This window comes from Acomys minous, assembly GCF_964271855.1.
Source record: "Acomys minous genome assembly, chromosome: 11".
NCBI lineage: Eukaryota > Metazoa > Chordata > Mammalia > Rodentia > Muridae > Acomys > Acomys minous.
Window position 1 is genome coordinate 96,183,890 of NC_140492.1, and position 19,284 is coordinate 96,203,173.

Genomic DNA, 19,284 nt, shown 5'->3' on the forward strand with positions numbered 1-19,284 from the left:
AAAAAGTTCTATGTATAAATCTCAGATATATGTACGTGTGAGAAAGTAAATGTGGCCCAGCTGCATTTTACTATAAACAATTGGTAAACACTGGTAAAGATACCACCATACTATGTTCCTTCTTTTTCTTTTTCCTTTTGGTTTTTTTTTTTTTGTTTTTTTGTTTTTGTTTTTGTTTTTGTTTTTGAGACAGGGTTTCTCAGTGTAGCTGCCCTCAAACTCACAGGGACCCTGCCGTCTCTGCCTCCCTGAGTGCTGGGATCACAGGCTTCGGTTTGAACCTCCTGCTTGTGTCCGCTGCAGGGGGATGGAGTTCATGGCTTTGCACATGTTCCGTCCATATGAGCCACCATGTGGTTGCTGGGAATTGAACTCAGGACCTCTGGATGAGCAGTCAGTGCTCCTAACCTCTGAGGCATCTCTCCAGCCCCCTAAAACATTTCTTTTCTTCCTCTAGTTTTCAGAACTGAGAGAAGCCCGTGATTGGAGCAGGGATTCCTACATCTTGCTTCCCTGGCCTTCTTTGCTGAGTCCTGTTTCTGGGCTTCTCCCACCCGAGGCCAGCCCCCAGGGTGGACTTTCTTTCTTTCTTTCTTTCTTTCTTTTTTGGTTTTTCTAGACAAGGTCTCTCTGTGTTAGCCTTGGCTGTCCTAGACTCTCTTTGTAGACCAGGCTGGCCTCGAACTCACAGCGATCCGCTTGCCTCTGCCTCCCCAGTGTGCTGGGATTACAGGCGTGCGCACCACTTTCATGTAGGAAGATGCAGGAGTCACCTCTGTTGCTATCATCTGGTTTCAGATCACCTCAGCTGCTTTTTCTCAAGTTCAATTCTTTCTATGCAGAAGCTACAAAGTTTAGAGATAAAATGCATGCGTTATCTAAAATACTATTTAAAAAATGGGAAAATGTAGCCGGGCGTGGTGGCGCATGGCTTTGATCCCAGGACTGGAGAAGCAGAGGCAGGTGGGTCTCTGTGAGTTCAAGGCCAGCCTGGTCTACAAATAGAGTGTAGGACAGCCAGGGCTGTTACACAGAGAAAGCCTGTCTCAAAAACAAAAAACAAAACAAACCAAAAAACCAAAAAAAAAAAAAAATCCCCCCCCCAAAAAAAGGGGGGAACCGTCTTACCTGTACTTTCAAAGCTCCATACAACTCAAATCATAAGCTTTAATTTAAGGGTCTTGACTCAGGGAAAACTAGGATTCTTGGCTTCAACACTGAAAAGAATTTCAGGATTGCCAGGTTGAGAAGCACACACACACACACACACACACACACACACACACACACACACACACACACACATCACTTATTTCACATGCATTGGTGTTTTCCCTGTACAAATTGTTCAGTGTGTGGGTGTCAGGTCCTCTGGAACTGGAGTTACAGACAGTTGTGAGCTGCCATGTGGGTGCTGGGAACTGAACCTGAGTCCACTGACAGAGCGATCAGAGCTCTTAACTGCTGAGCCATCTCACCAGCCCCTATTAAGCATATTTTAATATAGGCTTAAACATGAGGGTTAAGAGAAAGAGAGGCACTCAAAGACACACTGAGAGTAGGGGAACGTCAGCCATATCCAAGCGCAGGTGTGGGTGCAGGCTTTTCTAAGAAATAGTAAGCAATTGTCTTAGCATTAGTCATATGCACTCCCCCCCCCCTTTGTTTTGTTTATTCGAGACAAGGGTTTCTCTATGTAGCCCTGGCTGTTCTGGATTCACTCTGTAGACCAGGCTGGCCTGGAAGTCACAGAGATCCACCTGCCTCTGCCTCCGAGAGTGATCGGATTTACAGGAGTGAACCACCACTGCCCTTGCTCATTCCTCTGGTTGCTGAAGAGTTCCCCCCTCCCTTCTCTCTTCTGACAAAGAGATACTTGAAGTGACTCCTAAGATTCCTTGGGTGAGCCGGGCTTTAATCCCAGCACTCGGGAGGCAGAGGCAGGCGGATCGCTGTGAGTTCGAGGCCAGCCTCGTCTACAAAGTGAGTCCAGTATGGCCAAGGCTACACAGAGAAACCCTGTCTCGAAAAACCAATAAAAAAAAAAAAAAAGATTCCTTGGGTGGAATTATGATTTGATAAGGTAAAACCAGATGCCGCTGCTATTGCATAAGGAGTTCAGTCTTTTCCCTGCAAATAAGGTTTCTGGTGAGATTACTAAAAAACTGAAGGTTCATTGCCAGGAAGGGGAAAGGCCTTAGGCAGGTGTTAACTCTGTTGCTGCCAGCAAAAGCTGTAACTGGATTCCAGAGTGAGAAACTTCTCTCTCCACTTTAACCTCCTTCTATTTTTTTCCCCTTTGTTTTTGCTTTGTTTCTTTTGAGACAGAGTTTCTCTGTGAAGCCTTGACTGTCCTGGACTCTCTTTGTAGACCAGGCTGGCCTCGAACTCACAGAGATATACTTGTCTCTGCCTCCTGAGTGCTGGGTTTAAAGGTGTGCACCACCACCACCTGGATAAAGCTAGAACTTTTAAAAAATAATAAATTATAAGGTATTTGTTTGTTTGTTTTTGTTTTTTCAAGATAGGGTTTCTCTGTGTCGCCCTGGCTGTCCTGGACTCACTTTGTAGAACAGGCTGGCCTCAAACTCACAGTGATCCCCCTGCCTCTTCCTCCCAAGTGTTGGGATTAAAGGCGTGCACCACCATGCCTAACTGGAATGCATTTTTTTTGTTTTTTGAGTCAGGGTCTCTCTGTGTAGCCTTGACTGTCCTGGACTCACTATGTAGACTAGGTTGGCCTCGAACTCACAGCGATCCACCTGCCTCTGCCTCCCGAGTGCTGGTATTAAAGGCGGGTATTACCACACCCGGCTCTTAAACACATTTTTAATTGACAAATTTAAACAGTATATATGTATGGTGTATATGACATTTTCATGTGTATATGCCTTGTTTTAAGTTTTTTATTACTATTACATTTTAAAGTTTGGAGACATAGAAAGCCATCAACCCTATGAAGTTAAAGTTAGATATGAGAACAAAATATTTGCAGCATTTGATTAACGTTTATTTTATATTCTTTTCTCTTTTGAACTAAAAGTCTCAGGAAGAACTGAAGAGACAGCCAGCCAGTGGTTAAGAGCACCTGCTGAAAAGCCAGGTGGTGGCGGCACAGGCCTTTAATCCCAGCACTTGGGAGGCAGAGGCAGGCGGATTGATGTGAGTTCGAGGCCAGCCTGGTCTACAAAGTGAATCCAGGACAGCCAGGGAGACACAGAGAAACCCTGTCTTGAAAAACCAAAAGAAGAAGGAGGAGAAAAAGGAGGAGAAGGAGAAGAAAAAAAATTAAGAAAAAAGTCAATCAGAGTCTCCTTTTTGCCTTATTCATATATATCTCATCCTATACCAAACACATTTACTTCATTCTCAGATCTTAGGAAGTTATTCCCAACACATTTGTACATAGGGCACCAAGCATCTTCATCTTCTAACAAGGTCTCTAAGTCCTTCTTATCAGCCAGGCATGGTGACACATGCCTGAAATCCCGGCACAGGCAGGCAGAGGCAGGAGGACAGTAAGCTTAGGCTGGCCTGGGCTAACCTGGTCTTACAGAAGACCTGAGTTTAATTCCCACTGCCCGCATGGGAGCTGTTTGGGGGAAGTGAAAAAAAAAAAAAAAAGATCTTGCAAAATATAAAATTCCTACATAGGAATGTATGAAGCATATCGTTTAAGAAACTATTATATGGTAAACAGCCATGTAGGGGGAAAAAGCCTACACCCAAGAGAAGAAACAGAATACTTATCAACCATGGAAGAATGCCTAGGGATAATAAGTAGTTCTAGCGACTGCTAAGAACATTAATTAGCTCAGGCATCAGGTGACTGAGTCGTGGCTTAGCAGATAGCTCGAAATGACCAAACCATCCTGAGCTTTAGCCTTCTGATGTCTAAAATGAGGAAAACAATAGCAGTCCGTACGTTTTGGGAAGGCCAAACTACAAAGCTCACGTTGCAGGAGGCCCAGTGCCCAGTGACTGCGTCACTGTGCAGCTGTTATTAATTACTCTTCTCTGCGGCTGAGGCTCAGGTGCTGACACGCATCCACTCATGGCTCTTTGTTTCACCAGGATCCCTCCCAGGAGAATCTTGCTTCATACACAAACAGCGGCGAGCAGCTCGTGGCTTACTCACCTAGAGTCCTCTGAGAAGCTGCCCCACAAATTCTTCCATAAGTGTGTCCAAGGAAATTGCCTTGTGCAGACGGGGTGCCTCCCTCCCTTCTTTCAGGCCGGGGGGCCGGCAGCCACTCCCCAAAGTGAGGGGCCCTTAAGCAAATACCAGATATTGGGTTCACTCACTAGATTGGCACGGTGGAGGGGGAAATGGTTTAATCTCTCCTTCTTTTTCCCCTCTAAACCCTGGTACTAGTGATTTAAGCCTCAAAGAAGAATGTGCCAGTGCCAGTTTCATGACAGCAGGTGTCTAGGCAAGTGGTAGACAGTGCTGAGCAGGCATCCTGGGTTTTGGAAAATCGATTAGACGTTCGATATTCCATAACAGCTTATGAATGTTTTGGGGGACATGCTTTCCCAAATTGTAGTAAGGCACTAATTTTACTTAATTTTTATTTTTCATGCAATGCTGAGGCTAGAGGGCCTTATAAGTACTAGTAACCATTCTATCACTGAGAGAGATCCCTAGATTGCTTTTACTTTCCACAAACTCTATTTATTTTGCCTACATGCGTGTGCCTGCACTCATGTCATGGCTTGTGTGGTTCTGTAGACCAGGCTGGCTTTGAACTCACAGAGATCTGCCTGCTTCTGCCTCCCAAGTGCTGGGATTAAAGGCATGCACCACCATGCCTGGCTTTTCTAGACACTTTCGATCATTACCTAGTAAGCACTATACAGGCAGCAGTGAAAATACACAGGTTAGATCTTTCCATATTATAACACTGGAAAATTAATCTGAAGCACACACCCTCTTAACAGAAAACATAGGAAGTTGATATTTTTGCCGATCAAAATGATCAACTACTGCCAATTTCATACAGCTCAACTTACTTTCTTCCCTTTTTTTTTTTTAAAGTTATTTATTTATTATGTATACAGTGTCCTGCCTGCATGCCAGGAGAGGGCACCAGATCTCATTATAGATGGTTGTGAGCCACTATGTGGTGGCTGGGAATTGAACTTAGGACCTTTGGAAGAGCAGCCAGTGTGCTCTTAACCTCTAAGCCATCTTGCCAGCCCCTTCAACTTACCTTCTTAAACTTTGACAATAAATAGCAACTAGAAGGCAAGTTTCATTAAAATAGGGGTTTTGTCCCCTCTATGAACAGAGGAAGCGCGGAGAAAATAGGTTCTTGGCTGGAGAGCTGGTTCAGTGGTGGAGCCTGTACTCAAGCATGTACAAGGAAGACTCTTGGTTCAGTCTCCATCCCTGGATGACAGACAGGTGGGAGAACTGGGAGAAGGAGGAGGAAGAGGAAGAGGAAGAAGCAGTCTTCTTAAATGAGCGATGTGGACAAGCAAACAGGAGGGTGCGGTGCAGCTCTAATGCAAGCAGCCTTGGGAGGAGGAGGCAGGAGGAAGGAGGATTGTAAATAAATGACAAGGACTAATCTTCCCTCAAAAGCAAGGCACAATTTTTGTTTCAATTTAGGGTGGAAATAAGAAAAATAATATTATATGCATATTATCATCATCGTGAAATGACATTTTTACTTGAGAGCTTACTCAAGAGTTTTGAAGTGTATATTCATACTGAAAATTATGCATGAATTTTCATAAACAGTATTCTTTTGTTTTTGTTTTTGTTTTTGGAGACAGGGTTTCTCTGTGCAACAGAGCCTTGCCTATCCTGGACCAGGTTGGCCTAAAACTCACATCCAGCCACCACACCCAGCCAATAGTGTTCTTTATGATATTCTAAAAGGAGAAGCAACGTCAATTTCCAACAACTGATAAAAGGATAATTAACATGTCATATAGCCATGCAATGAAATATTAGTCATAAAAAAGATTAAGGTACTAACACATGGACCAACACGGATGAGTGTTGCTAAGTAAAAGCCAGACACTTGGGGTCATGGATTGTATTACACATTCATATAAAGTACTCACAATAGGCAAGTCAACAGAGATAGAAAATCCATTAATAGTTCGGTCGTGGTACACACCTTTAATCCTAGCATTTGGGAGGCAGAGGCAGGTGGAACTCTGTGAATTGGAAGCCAAACTGGTCAACAGAGTGAGTTCCAGGACAGCCAGGGCTGTTACAGAGAAACCCTGTCCAAACAAAAACAAACAAACAAAAAGAAAAGAAAGAAAGAAGAAAAACAATACTGTCAGGGGTTAAAAATAGAAAATGACTACTAATATATATTGGGTTTCTTTTTGAAATGATGAAAATGTTCTGGAATTACAACCCAGTGGCAACGGTTATACAACCTTGTGACTTCTAAAAATATTAAATGCATACTTTACTTAAAAATATTTTAATTGGGGCTGGAGAGATAGCTCAGAGGTTAAGACCATTGGCTGCTAATCCAAAGGTCTTGAGTTCAATTCCCAGCAAACATATGGTGGCTCACAACCATCTGTAAGGGAATCTGATGCTCTCTTCTGTCATGCAGGCATACATGCAATAGAGTACTTAGATAGATAAATAAATAAATATTTAAAAAATATTTTAAGATGGCCCAGTGGTTAAGAGCACTGGCTGCTCTTCCAGAGGACCCTAGTTCAACTCCCAGCACCCACATGGCAGCTTGCAACGGTCTGTAACTCAGGTTCCAATAGATCCGACGCCATCGCACAGACATACATGTAGGCCAAACACCAAATGTACATACAAATAAATTAATTAATGAAAATATTTTAATAGAAAAAATTAAGCATATGGATAAGTTGCCTGCATGTATGTCTAAACAGCACTTGTGTGCCTACTGGCCAGAAGAGGGTATCATACCCCCCAGAACTGGAGTTCCAGCTGTTTATGAGCCACTGTTTGGTGCTGGAAAGTGAACAAGGTTCCTGTAGAAGAGCAGCTGCTGCTTTCAACGGCTGAGCCATCTCTCCATCCCCAGAGAGTACACTTTGCAAGGATAAATTTTTGGTTTATGAACTAAGATGGAACCTTTGGGCTTCAAGCATGGCAAGGTGGATGCTCTGGGGATGAGACGCACTACCCAGCCAACAGATATTTATTTAATTATTTTTAAATAGTAAAACAACAACAACAACAACAAAACACTTCTTATGAGGTCTCTTCAGAACAGGGCAAAACACATTACAAGATAATAGATAGGTATTTACAAATGATACAGCATTAGGAAATGTCCCCTTGTTTAATTATAATCTGAGTTGGAATGTTTGGAAATTTTAGCAATCTGACAGCTAGCATTAAGAGGATTAACCTGGCTTCAGTATGGCTAATATTATTTAATCCGCACCATTCAAAAACTATAGTCACATCGAAATAATTATAGCTATGACCTCAGGAAAAATCACTAATTAGATTAACAGTCTATTAAGGCTATCATCACTTAAATTTTTACTTCCTGAAGTACTGAATTGTGCTTTAAGATCCTAATGCAGAAGAGAGCCCCACCTCTGGCTATTTAATCAGAGGCAGAAAAGAGTATGGGATAGGACAGAACTTTATTAGCAACGCAGACTTTCAGGATTGGAACACCAAAGGAAGCAGGGCTTAACCAAATTTAGTCACATCTTTGATTCAGATAGTTAGCTAACAAGAACTAAACTCTCTATATCGTAGAGCACAGCTGATTATAAATACAACGAACACACGGGCACACGTCACCAGGCAGTGTATGAGTTAAAAAAAAAAAATAGCCCCTAGCAACCAGAGCAGTTTTTGTTTTGAGCCAGAAAAGAATATTGAAACGGTTTTAAATCCCTTTAGAGTAGACTCAATCACACCGGAGCTACGTTTAGTGCGTGTGTGGGCAAGGACCCTTTGGCCTGGTGATTCTGCGTGACATGACCTGTGTATTTTACGGTAATGCCTCTTCATTTTAACCAGTCCAGAGGAATGGCCTTTTCCCGAATCCACGGATTCGGAAGGTGCCACTAACTAAGACTTCTGAAAAAATTTCCAGTCTTTCGTTGGAACAAGCATCGGGGTACTGCTTTCCAACAAAACATTTAATAAAACCTGGCAGCAGGATACTGGAGTGAGAGGACTCAGACTTTTTTTTTTTTTTATCAGCTCTCCAGGGACCCTTGGACCCTCTATTGGAGTAGCAAACCAGCACCCTCCAGACCTCACTCCACCTCTCCTGGAACCAACACGCCGCAGGGGCCCTGAAACGGGCAGATCTCCAAGCACCCCCAAGGTGGTCTGGGATCACTTGATCCCGCTTACCACCTTGATCCCAAGACCCTCTTCTCCGCACGCCTCTGTCAGCTCCAGGCAAAGTCGGCGCGGTTCCTTTAACTTGCTCCGGGTGGTGAGCCTGGCCGGGTCATCCCGCCTCCTCCTTCGCCGCTCCCTCCCCCTCCCATCCGAGTTTCAGGTGAATGGGTCACGGAGGGAGGAGGCCCGCAACGCCACACCTTGTCGCTAGTGCCCACCTCCCGCTCCCTCTTTTCCTCAGGCAGTGGCGGTGGAGTTGAGGGAGAGAGGTCCGTCACACAGAGCAACAGGCTAGGGGCGCAGCAGGTGGGTTCATAGCTCGCAGCCCCGGTAGGGTTCGGCCTGAAGTTGGTGCGCATGCCCGGGGGCAGGGGATGGGGGGGCGGGAGGCGGAGGACAGCGCTCCCGGCTCAGTTGAAGCTGGCGGCTGGCAGTGCGGGTGGCAGCAGGTGCACCCGCCAGGTGAGCTCTCGGGGTTCCTGTGGCCCAGGTCAGTGCGAGGCAGGTGCAGCGCTGGGGGCGGGGGGTGGGGGCAGTCCCCGAGGGCGTCCCTCTGCGGCTAGGAGACCGGGAGCGGCGAGGGCGCGCGGAGCTAGTTTCGGTGGCAGTTTCGCCCTGGACTTGAGGCTCGCAGAAACCGGAGAAGCGCGGGTGCCTGAGCGCCGTGCCGGAGGCTTTGGAGTGCTCTCTCTCGAGGAGCCACGGGCGAAACCTTGTCCTCCTGAAACGCCTGAGCAACTTTCTGTTGTTACAGACTCAGGAGCCTTGTCGGCAGATCCAGCGCTCAGCTGGGGCGCTGGAGATCTGTGGGTTTCTCGCGGGGCGCGGGGTGTGTGTGTCTCCAGTTAGGGCTGAGTCAGGGCGACGCTGGACGACATAGATCCCTGTGGCCCGCGTGGTTTCCATCCCGTTGGTAATTCATCCGAGGGGAGGGGAAGGCCGGGGTCTCCTGTAGTGTCCCCAGAGCCTTGGCGTTGTATCACTTGGCTGTTTGGAACAGTGGCGGGCGGTAGGTGCGCCCTTGTTTATTTCAGCTATCTTTTCGAATGAAGCTGGATTTCGAGGGAACCTGCTTTCCCTGTGAATTCTCATCCGTGACCACGGGCTGAGGACCTGCCCCCGGGCAGAACCTGGTAGGCTGCCCTGAGCTGGCTGGGGTGCTCCCGAACGCGGAACTGCTGTGGGACGCACGGTCGCGGGGACCCACAGCGTGCCTAGGCTGTCCACTTTGAAGACCTCCCAGGCAAAGCTGGCCCCGCGAGTCCAGCGGAAAGTGCCCTGCATCGGAGGAAGTATGCGGGGACAAGTGGGTGGGGACCAAAATGGCCTCTGCATCTTGGCGCTAGAACAACTCTGAGCCCCTTTAGTCCCAGGTGGAGTGACTGCAGCCCAGTAGGAGTGGTTGTATCTTCCAGCCTGCCCGGGACTCACCGGGCAAATTGCCACTAGGGGAATTACCTGGGGCGGGGAGGAGGCAGCTTTCCAGGCAGGTTAGTAGTGTCTGGCTCTTGCGCACGCACAACAGGTGTGTTACTGGAATCCCGGGAAAAGAGAAATGTTTCCCAGTAAGGCACTTTCTATGGTTGTTCAGCTACGTATCCCCAAGTGTAACAGTTGTTCCTTTGCACCGTACGTATGAATCTTGTATTTCCACTGGTAGTGTCTTTCTCTTTTCTTTGGATTCATCTAGCTGTTAATGCTTTCTTTGTTAGCAATGGGATGTCGAGGTTAGCAAGCTAGATTTAAAGTGTGTGTGTGTGTGGGGGGGGGGCGACTCTCTACATTCCGGCAGCTTCCAGGCAACTTAGGAAGTAAGGAACAGCGCCGCCTTGTATGAGGTTCTTTGTTGAAGGTAAATCCTACTAGAACTCTATCTTAAAGGTTAGGGTGTTTATGCTTCCCTGGTAGCCGAAGGTCGGATTTTCAGGGTGCATTATAAACAACAAAGAAACAAACACGAAACCAAAACCGCTTTAAATTTTTGTATCAGGCAGGATACAGAAAACATAAGCCAACCCATGAGGACTAGAGACTTTCAGAAAAAATACCTACTATAGCCAGCCGAAGCACTTTTCAAACCAGCCCATCTGTACCATTACCGCTTTAGAATGGAGATTTAAACTGTGTGTCATTTGCACGTTAAGCAATTTGACACACTGAGGAATACATTTTAGGGCTCTGCTACCTTATAGCTAAGCTATGTATTCCTAACCCCCAAGCAAACTTATGTTTTAGTTTTTATTTTTTCTTGGGTATTGTTTGGAGCACCTACAGTTTTTTGTTTGTTTGTTTGTTTGTTTTTCCTGAAGTACTTGTGGCTTGTAGTTTGGGATGGGATCTTTTATCCTGCCTTCCAGACACTATACTGTTGTCTTCTTCTTCCTTTGTCTCAGAATGTAGCAAGCGAGGACTTTTGGCAGACCTCAACTTGATACATTTCCTGCTAATTTGTGTAGTTCAAGACATTCACCTCTGGACTGAAATCCCAGCTCAGTGCTGTGGAGCACTAGGTTTATTAGCCAAGTGTTGATGGGCCATCTCTTTGTGCTAAGGAGCTACCAAACAAGGTGATTGATGGTCAAGACGTACATGAGTGTTTGTGGAGCTCTGATGTTCCACCTGGGGTGGAGGAAAATTACTGAGTGGTCCATAGAGTATCTTTGAGATGACATTTGAGCTCTGAACTGAACTTGGGGCTTTGACTGGCAAGGTCAAGATCTTCATTGGGGGCAGAGCATAGTGGTCCAGAGTTTGGGAGGTAGGGGAAGATTGATCTCTGGGAGTTGGAGGTCAGCCTGGTCTACAGAGTGAGTTCCAGAACGGCTGGAGCTACATAAGGAGATCCTGTCTCAAAAAGGCAAAAGATGGCTTAGCGGGTAAAAGCACTTGCCACCAAGCCTGACGACTTAGTTTTGGTCCATGAGCCTCATATGAAGGGAACAGAATACCAAAAGTTGTCATCCGACCACACATGCCAGGAGACATGAATGTGAATTAGTTAATATGAACAAATAGATCCTTCGGGAACTGGGATGTAGCTCAGTGGTAGAGTTCTTGATTAGCATGTATGATGTCCTGGGTTCAATCCCAGGCAGGGGAGGGGGAAAAAAAAAGATCCTGCTTGGGTTTCTTCAGTCTAAGGAGAGCTTTGTTTTGTTTTGTTTTAAAGTATCTGTTCATTTTACTTTATGTGTATGAATGTTTTGCCTGCATGCACATATGTGCACGCACACGTGTGCCTGTTGGATCACTGAAACCAGAGTTACTGAGAGTGGTCAGCCACTATGTGGGTGCTGGGAATTGAACCCCTATCTTCTGCAAGAGCAACAAGTGATTTTAACCTTGGAGCCATCCCTGCAGCCACTAGAGAGAGAGATTCTTAATATATGTACTTTAGATTTTGTTGTTGTTCTTGTTTGGTTTTGAGACAAGATCTCTCTGTTATGTAGCTCTGGCAATCTTGGAGTTGCTGTGTATCCTAGACTGGTCTCCAACTCAGAGATCCACCTGCTAATGGTGTGTGTGTGTGTGTGTGTGTGTGTGTGTGTGTGTGTGTGTGTTGGTTTTTCAAGACAGGGTTTCTTTGTGTAGCCTTGGCTGTCCTTGACTCGCTTTGTAGACCAGGCTGGTTTTGAACTTACAGAGATCCTCCTGCCTCTGCCTCCCGAGTGCTGGAAATGCTGATTCTCTGTGTAACACATTCTGTAAGGATCAGTTGGCTGCCTGCTACTGTTTATGCTTTGCTGAGGAAAGTGACCAGTGAGCCCCTTAGGCCATGTCCTAGAGGCCATCCTTTCCCTTAGAGTGCTTTGCTCTTTAGCTCCTGGCAGTAAAGCTTTGTCACAGACTTAGGGACCTTGAAGTACAAACTCTAAAAATACTAAGTAACTCCTTGCCCAGGAGCAGGAGCTCAAATGGTTATTTGTTATTCTTGGAGGGGGTGGAGTCAGGGCCTAGGGGAAACTTCCCAACATTGAGATGAAATCTGACCCTGCGGTTTTGGGTGTTTTGTTTTGGTTTTGGTTTTAACCATTTCTAGGGCTGCAAAGACATTTCTTAAAATGTTTCAGGGCTTTTAGAGTAGTCTAAAAGGAGAGAAAAAGACACCTAGTTCTCCAGGGCAAGTGTCTCCTGTTTTCCAATTATTTTTAAGGCATGTTGTTTTGTTTTTTTATGTTATTTATTTACTTATTGATTTATTTATTTTTAATCCTAAAGTGTCTTCCACTTTCCTAGTCTGAACCTAGGGTGGAACTTGATGCACACATTTATTCAGGTTTTGTTTCTTTTCCAAGGCCGCTGAGCTACAGCCCCAGCCATGTGTTGGCTTCTTTACAGCATTCCTAGATATGAGCACTGTTCCTGGGCGCTCTCTAAGATCTCTATATAGCCTTTGCTAAAATTCTCACCAAAGGAAATGTACTTTTTTGCAGGGGTAGGGAATGCGCCTCTAAGAATCAACGCCTGACAACTTGGATCTCCTGTATCCTGTATTCTCATGTGGATTTTGATGAATTACACTGTTTATGCCTTTTCCCTGTTTCCTCCACCAATCTCAGTCTGTCAGTTTCCAGGGAAGCAGGCAGTGGCAAAACCTGTGGGCAGCAGCAGCTGGTTTACTGTCTTTGTTTTATTAGTTCTGGGTATTGAACTCAGGGCCTTCTGACTGAAGGCCACTGAGCTACACCCGAAGCTCCTAGCGTACCTTTCTAAGTGACTTATACACCTCAGCGCCTGAGCGCTTACCTCCCTTACCTTTCTGGTAACCACTTCAGAGAATGAAGGCCTCTGCTTATTTTCTCTGCTTTGCTTGGCCCGGCCAAGGCCAGGGTTATTCTTCCTTTTGACAAAGAGGTAAGTCAAGGAAGCTCAGAGAACGTGAAGAGGTTTGTGAGCTTAGACATGGGGCTCATGGAACGACCACGCTTCTTAAACCTCATTCTGATCTGGCACAGACCTTGCTCAGTCTCGATGGACTCCTAGCCCTTGGCTATTAGTTATTCTTTCCAGTGTTTGGTCAGCTGGGAACCTGGATAGCCTTGCTTGCGGTTACCACCACGAGAGCCCTCACTCCAGGTGGACAGAAAGGCACCCGCTCGCTCTTTGTGCTAATTAGATGCTGTTATTTAACGTCTTGGGAATCTGCCCAATCCTTCGAGTTTGTATTCCAGAATCCCTGGGTTCTTTCTCTGTGCTCTTGCCTGGTAACCATCTTCAGAAGAGAAACCAAGGTGTGGCTAGAACTGTTAAAAATCTGCTTTCTAAACTTGTTTCCATGTTTTAGAAGTCCCTGCTATTGGAAGAAACATGACAGGCAAACTCCACTTCTGGGAACAACACTTAGAATAGGGATTCTGTTTGAATTTCTGACAAGGAAAGCCTGAATCTGACTTGATTTCGTTTTTTTGTTTTTTCTTGGTTTTTCGAGACAGGGTTTCTCTGTGTAACCTTGGCTGTCCTGGACTCGATCTGTAGACCAGGCTGGCCTCAAACTCACAGCGATCTGCCTGCCTCTGCCTCCCGAGTGCTGGGATTAAAAGTGTGCGCTACCATGTCTGGCTTAGGAAGCCAGTATTGACTTTTGCCTTTCGAAGTCCCATTTTGGTTTAAATTGATCATATATGTACGGACATGAGATGAAGAAATTGACAGTGTGCTAGTTACAGGGCTGTGTACACTTATTGGTAAAGTGGTCTTATAAAACAAATAATGAGCAGGAGGTACCCTAGTTCTTTCCTAGCCCATTGACATCTGGCAGTGTACCCCAAAAACCATTCTTCTTCCTTTTTTTTTTTTTGGTTTTTCGAGACAGGGTTTCTCTTTGTAGCCTTGACTGTCCTGGACTTGCTTGTAGACCAGGCTAGTTTTGAACTCACAGGGATCCACCTGCCTCTGCCTCTATGCTAGCATTAAAGGTGTGTACCACCACTGCCTGGCACAAAAAACCATTCTTAAAAAACTGTTGGGAGAGCTGGTGGTGGCGCATGCCTTTAATCCCAGCACTCGGGAGGCAGAGGCAGGTGGATTGCTGTGAGTTCAAGGCCAGCTTGGTCTACAAAGCAAGTCCAGGACAGCCAAGGCTAACACAGAGAGACCCTGTCCTGGAAAAAAGAAACTGTTGGGAGGTGGTAGTGGGTGCCTTTAATCCTAGCACTTAGGAGGCAGAGACAGGTGGATCTCTGAATCTGAGGCCAGCCTGCTTTACAGAGTGAATTTCAGAACAGCCAGGGCTACACAGAAAAACCCTGTCTCGAAAAATAAAATCACTAACAACGACAACAACAATCCCCCCCACCCCAAAAGTGGAGATGTTATCTTTCCTGTGCTTGGTATTTGTGTTGGTATTACTTGGATTTCCATTTTTGGAAGTGTTATGTAATATGCAGTTTTATTCTACAATTTGGCATAGACTATTTAGTAAGTGGAAGAGAAATGCTATGTTGTTTACATATCACATTTTAAACACTTAAACTGGTCTACTGCCTCAATTGGAGTAATGTACAATTGGACAGACTTTATTTGAGAACAAAAACAAAGTTTGCTTTAATATGCTCAGATCGTAGACCTTTCTCAAGTGTCCCTTGGAAGGCCACACTTTGTTAAATTGTTCTGATAGCTTTTTTGTTACCTCCAACGTGAAAGCACACGAGGTTTTGCAGGCGGGAGTATCCGTGGCCCAATCTGATTCATGTAAATGTTGTGCAAATATTTGCACGTCTACCGTGTGCCAGGTGCTGTTTTAATCAGTGACCAACATGCAAAAACTCCTATCCACATGGAGTTTACCTAGAGAATCTAAAGTTCTCTTCCTCGCTAATCAATGACTAGTGGCACCTGGAAAGAGCTTGCTGTTGCTTTCCTGTACCCTACCTGAGGAGCAGGAAGTGCTGAAGACTAAACCACGGACCTTCCTTCATTCCTTTGTACCTTCCTTCCTTCCTTCTTTCATTTCTGTTTTGTACACCCTTGTGTGCACACCACAAGGTGTGTGTGGAGGCCGGAGGACAGTTTGCAGGTGGTGTTTCTCTGTCCTTCATGTAGGTCCTGGGGACTGAACTAAGGTCCTCCCTCATCTTTGCTTGCAAGCTCCTTTATTTGCTGAGTCATGTGGTAGGCCCTTTCTTGGCTTTTTTAGCATTGGATTTTGTAGAATAAACTTCAGTTGTTTTTGTTATTGTTGTTTTGCTTTCGGTTTTTTTTTTTTTTTTTTTTGAGATAGGGTTTCTCTGGGTAGCCTTGGCTGTCCTGGACTCACTTTGTAGACCAGGCTGGCCTCGAACTCGCAGAGAACCGCCTGCCTCTGCCTCCCCAAGTGCTGGGATTAAAGTTTCACATCACAATGCCTGGCTTAAACTATAGATTTTGGGTCTCACTGGCTAGTATTTTTCCCAAAGGTCTCTTGGGTGCATGGGGTCACGTTGGACCAGGGCAGATCACTGCTTTGTGGATATTAGCACCAGCTGTCCAGTCTAGGAAAGCTAGTACAGTCCAAGCCCCCGATAGTGGAAAGGATGGGACGCACTGGTCCAGTTGCACCTCAGCGACTTGCTTGCTTTGAGTACGCTCCTTCTTTGAGTACGCTACCACTTCTGTAAAGTGGTAAGCCGGATGGGTTTGAGTCTGAATCGGAATCCAGAGTGCCTTTCCCTTCCTCTCCTAGCTGCCCAGTCTGTGCTTCATACCTTCCAGGGCTCTGAGGCTGCTGCTCCTGGATACCCTCTTTTGCCTGTGTTCTTGGTCTTAACATTCGTACTTTTCCTGCTGAGAATCAGAGCTGGTTTCCTGTTTCTTACCTGAGTGAGATGAGAAACTATCACTGGGCTTTCAAAGCACTTTGTACTTTCATCATAGTCTTCTTCTTCTTCTTCTTCTTCTTCTTCTTCTTCTTCTTCTTCTTCTTCTTCTTCTTCTTCTTCTTTTGGAGACAGGGTTTCTCTGTGTAGCCTTGGCTGTCCTGGACTTGCTTTGTAGACCAGGCTGGCCTCAAACTCACCGAGATCTGCCTGCCTCTGCCTCCTGAGTGCTGGGACGACAGGTGTGCTCCGTTGCTTCAGGCTCACAGTCTTCTTTTAATAGGTTAACATGTCCATGTATGGTTTCCTCTCTGGTCCACAAGTGAGCTCCAGCACCATGCATATTAGCACATAAACAGTCTGGATGCCTGTCTGCCTGTCCTTCCTTCCAGGACACCAGCTAGTGCTCTTCCTCTTCATGGCTTCCCTATTTATCCCCTGCCACACTCGGCCACACAGTTCAGCCCGAAGTAGTTGCTGTTTTGTGTGTGTCTCACACTTCCACAGGCTCCCCTTTGTAGTGGGCCTCCTTAATAAGTATGTGTTGATGGAGTGAAATCGACTTTCAGATGTTCGGAGGATTCCGGAACAGAATTACTCTGCTTTTTCTCTCAGGAAAAAACTCTGTAATATGTGTTTCTTCTTCTTCTTTTTTTTTCTTTTCTTTCTTTCTTTCTTTTTTCTTTTTTTCTTTCTTTCTTTCTTTTTTTTTTGTAAAGATGACATGTTTGGAGAGTTAGAAAACCTGAAATGGCTCATAGTCATACCATGTGTGCCTACATTTTACCATCCCTTCTGGTAAGGGCGCACTTTCAAGTTAGGTTGTGCGTTAGTTAACTCCACAGGACTAACAGGTGCTGGACAGTGTTGTGTTTGCACTCTCCTTTGCATCCTCATCTTACACGAGCATCCAAAGGTAACAGGAAATTATTCTTTCAGGTCTGGGACTTAAATCTAGGACCCTGGACATGATAGACAGCTGGTCCACTATGGAGCTGTACTCTCCAGCTTTTTGTTCTTGCTTTTGTTGTTGTTGGTTTTTGTTAAATTTAAATTTAAATTTATTTTTATTTTTATTGAGACACGGTTTTCCTGTGTAGCCTTGGCAGTCCTAGACTCCCTTTGTAGACCAGACTGGCCTTGAACTCACATCGATCCGCCTGTCTCTGCCTCCCGAGTACTGGGATTACAGGCACGCCACCACCCCTGGCAGCTTTGGTTCTTAGTATTGTGTTATAATAGGATGTGAGGTTGACATTAATGTACCTCAGAATTTCAAGTTTAAAGATGCCTGTGTGCCAGGACCATGTAGATGGTGGTGCCAATATTGGTGCCACGAGAAATACTAGATTTTCTGTGCTTTAGGAGTTGATGGTGTGTCACATAAAAGTGGCCATGGAATAGTGGAGTGACTGTGGCATGAGTGGACGCTTGGAGCCTGGAGTCTCTAGATTTCTTCGCGATACAAACTCCTCTGAGCTCAGCAGTAAATGCCATTGACCTACTTTTCTTCCTTAGGTTGGCTTATCTTGGGAGCCTCGAAACCTTGCTCATCATAAAGATCAGGTGACTAGTGACTTCAGCCATGTCTGTGAGACCTTTTGAAAGTCCACCTCCTTACAGACCTGATGAATTGTAAGTAAATAATTACTCCCTTTGTCTTATATTTTTGGTTGTGAGTCTAGCCTTTAGTGGCCGATCCACCTTTCCAGACGTCTTTGTTCTTTTCTTTGTTTTGTTTGGTTTTTTGTTTTGGCTTTTTGAGACAGGGTTTTTCCTTGTAGCCCTGGCTGTCCTGGACTCACTTTGACAGAGATCTGCTTGTCTCTGCCTCCCAAGTGCTGGAATTAAAGGCGTGCACCACCATGCCTGGCCTTTTTCCTTTCTTTCTTTCTTTCTTTCTTTCTTTCTTTTTGAGACAGGGTTTCTCTGTGTAGCCTTGGCTGTCCTGGACTTACTTTGTAGACCTACCTGGCCTTGAACTCACAGTAATCTGCCTGCCTCTGCCTCCCAAGTGCTGGGATTAAAGGCGTGTGCCACTACCACCCAACAGACCTCTCTTTTCTAATGGGAGCATGTAAAAGAAACGTCCATCCATTAAGTTTAAAAAAAAAATTAAGCCAGGGGGTTAGGGGCTGTTGCTCATCAGCAGAGCCCCAGGCCCTTCCCCAGTACTGAACCCCTGCCCGCCACCAGCGACACTACCTAGCAGGTCTGGGCCAGAGACGTAGCACATTCTGGGCTCAGTAGAATGTTTGCCTAGCAGGCATGAAGTGGCGGCCCTGGCTCTGATCTGTAGTACTGCATAAGGGAAGCATGGTGGCACATGCCTTAAACGCAGGGTTTGGGAAGTGGAGGCAGGGTGAGCAGAAGTCCAGCTACATAGTGACATTGCAGCCAGCCAGAGCCACATGAGGTCCTGTCTCAAAGCAGTAACAAAACCAGCTAACTAACTAACCCCATCACGGTGGTGCACTTTCTAACTTTTGGCTCTCCACTACCGAGCACAGTGCTCCGTATAAGTGAGCCTAGCACCTCCAGCAGTGAGCCTTCAACGACTAGGTAAACGGATGTGCTTTCTGGTATGGAAGAGCCAGACTGCTAGGAATTGTATGGAACCCTGAGAAGGCTGGTGTAGGGGTTGTGTTTAAATGCGCTGACCTTGGGCCACACAGGTCCAAGCTGCCTGGTTCACCTCCACGCACGCTGGGAATGGAATGCAAACCCTTGCGTTTACTGGACAGCACTCTACCATTGAGTAAATACCACCAGCTCCATTATTTGATGTTTTACACTTTCCCAATAATCCTTACATGGGTCAAATTTTGGAGACCCTTTGCTCTTTTTTTTTTTTCCTTTTCTTTTAGTTTTTTGGTTTTTTTGTTTGTTTTTTTGTTTTTTTGAGACAGGGTTTCTCTGTGTAGCCTTGGCTGTCCTAGACTTGCTTTGTAGACCAGGCTGGCCTTGAACTCACAGTGATCTGCCTGCCTCTGCCTCCTGGGTGCTGGGATTAAAGGCGAGCGCCACCATGCCCAGCTTTTTTTGGGGGGGTGGGTTATATAAGACAGGGTTTCTCTGTGTAGCCTTGCCTGTCCTGGAACTCACTCTGTTAGACCAGTCTGGCCTGGAACTCACAAGAGATCCACCTGCCTCTGCCTC

The 19,284-nt window shown here is 45.7% G+C and overlaps 1 protein-coding gene and 1 long non-coding RNA gene across 6 annotated transcripts in view; one reads left to right on the forward strand and one right to left on the reverse strand.

The window, feature by feature from the left end:
- Positions 1–751: 751 nt before the first annotated feature.
- Positions 752–8,491, reverse strand: LOC311608735. The gene is made up of 3 exons (XR_014783106.1): positions 8,345–8,491; positions 4,139–4,272; positions 752–845 (listed from the first exon to the last, which is right to left on the reverse strand). It is a non-coding gene; the product is annotated as an uncharacterized lncRNA (long non-coding RNA).
- Positions 8,492–8,498: 7 nt separating this feature from the next.
- Positions 8,499–19,284, forward strand: part of OCLN (occludin) — a 46,818-nt gene continuing 36,032 nt past the window's right edge. For 2 of the 5 annotated variants that reach the window (XM_084801352.1, XM_084801356.1), the window contains exons 1-2: positions 8,499–8,638; positions 17,644–17,760. In XM_084801352.1, coding sequence (XP_084657478.1) covers positions 17,711–17,760 — 50 coding nt within the window. In that variant the 5' untranslated portion in view covers positions 8,499–8,638; positions 17,644–17,710. Of the gene's footprint in view, positions 8,639–8,709; positions 8,823–8,939; positions 9,246–17,643; positions 17,761–19,284 lie in introns of those variants that run through there. The other 3 variants (XM_084801353.1, XM_084801354.1, XM_084801355.1) reach the window with 3 other exon arrangements.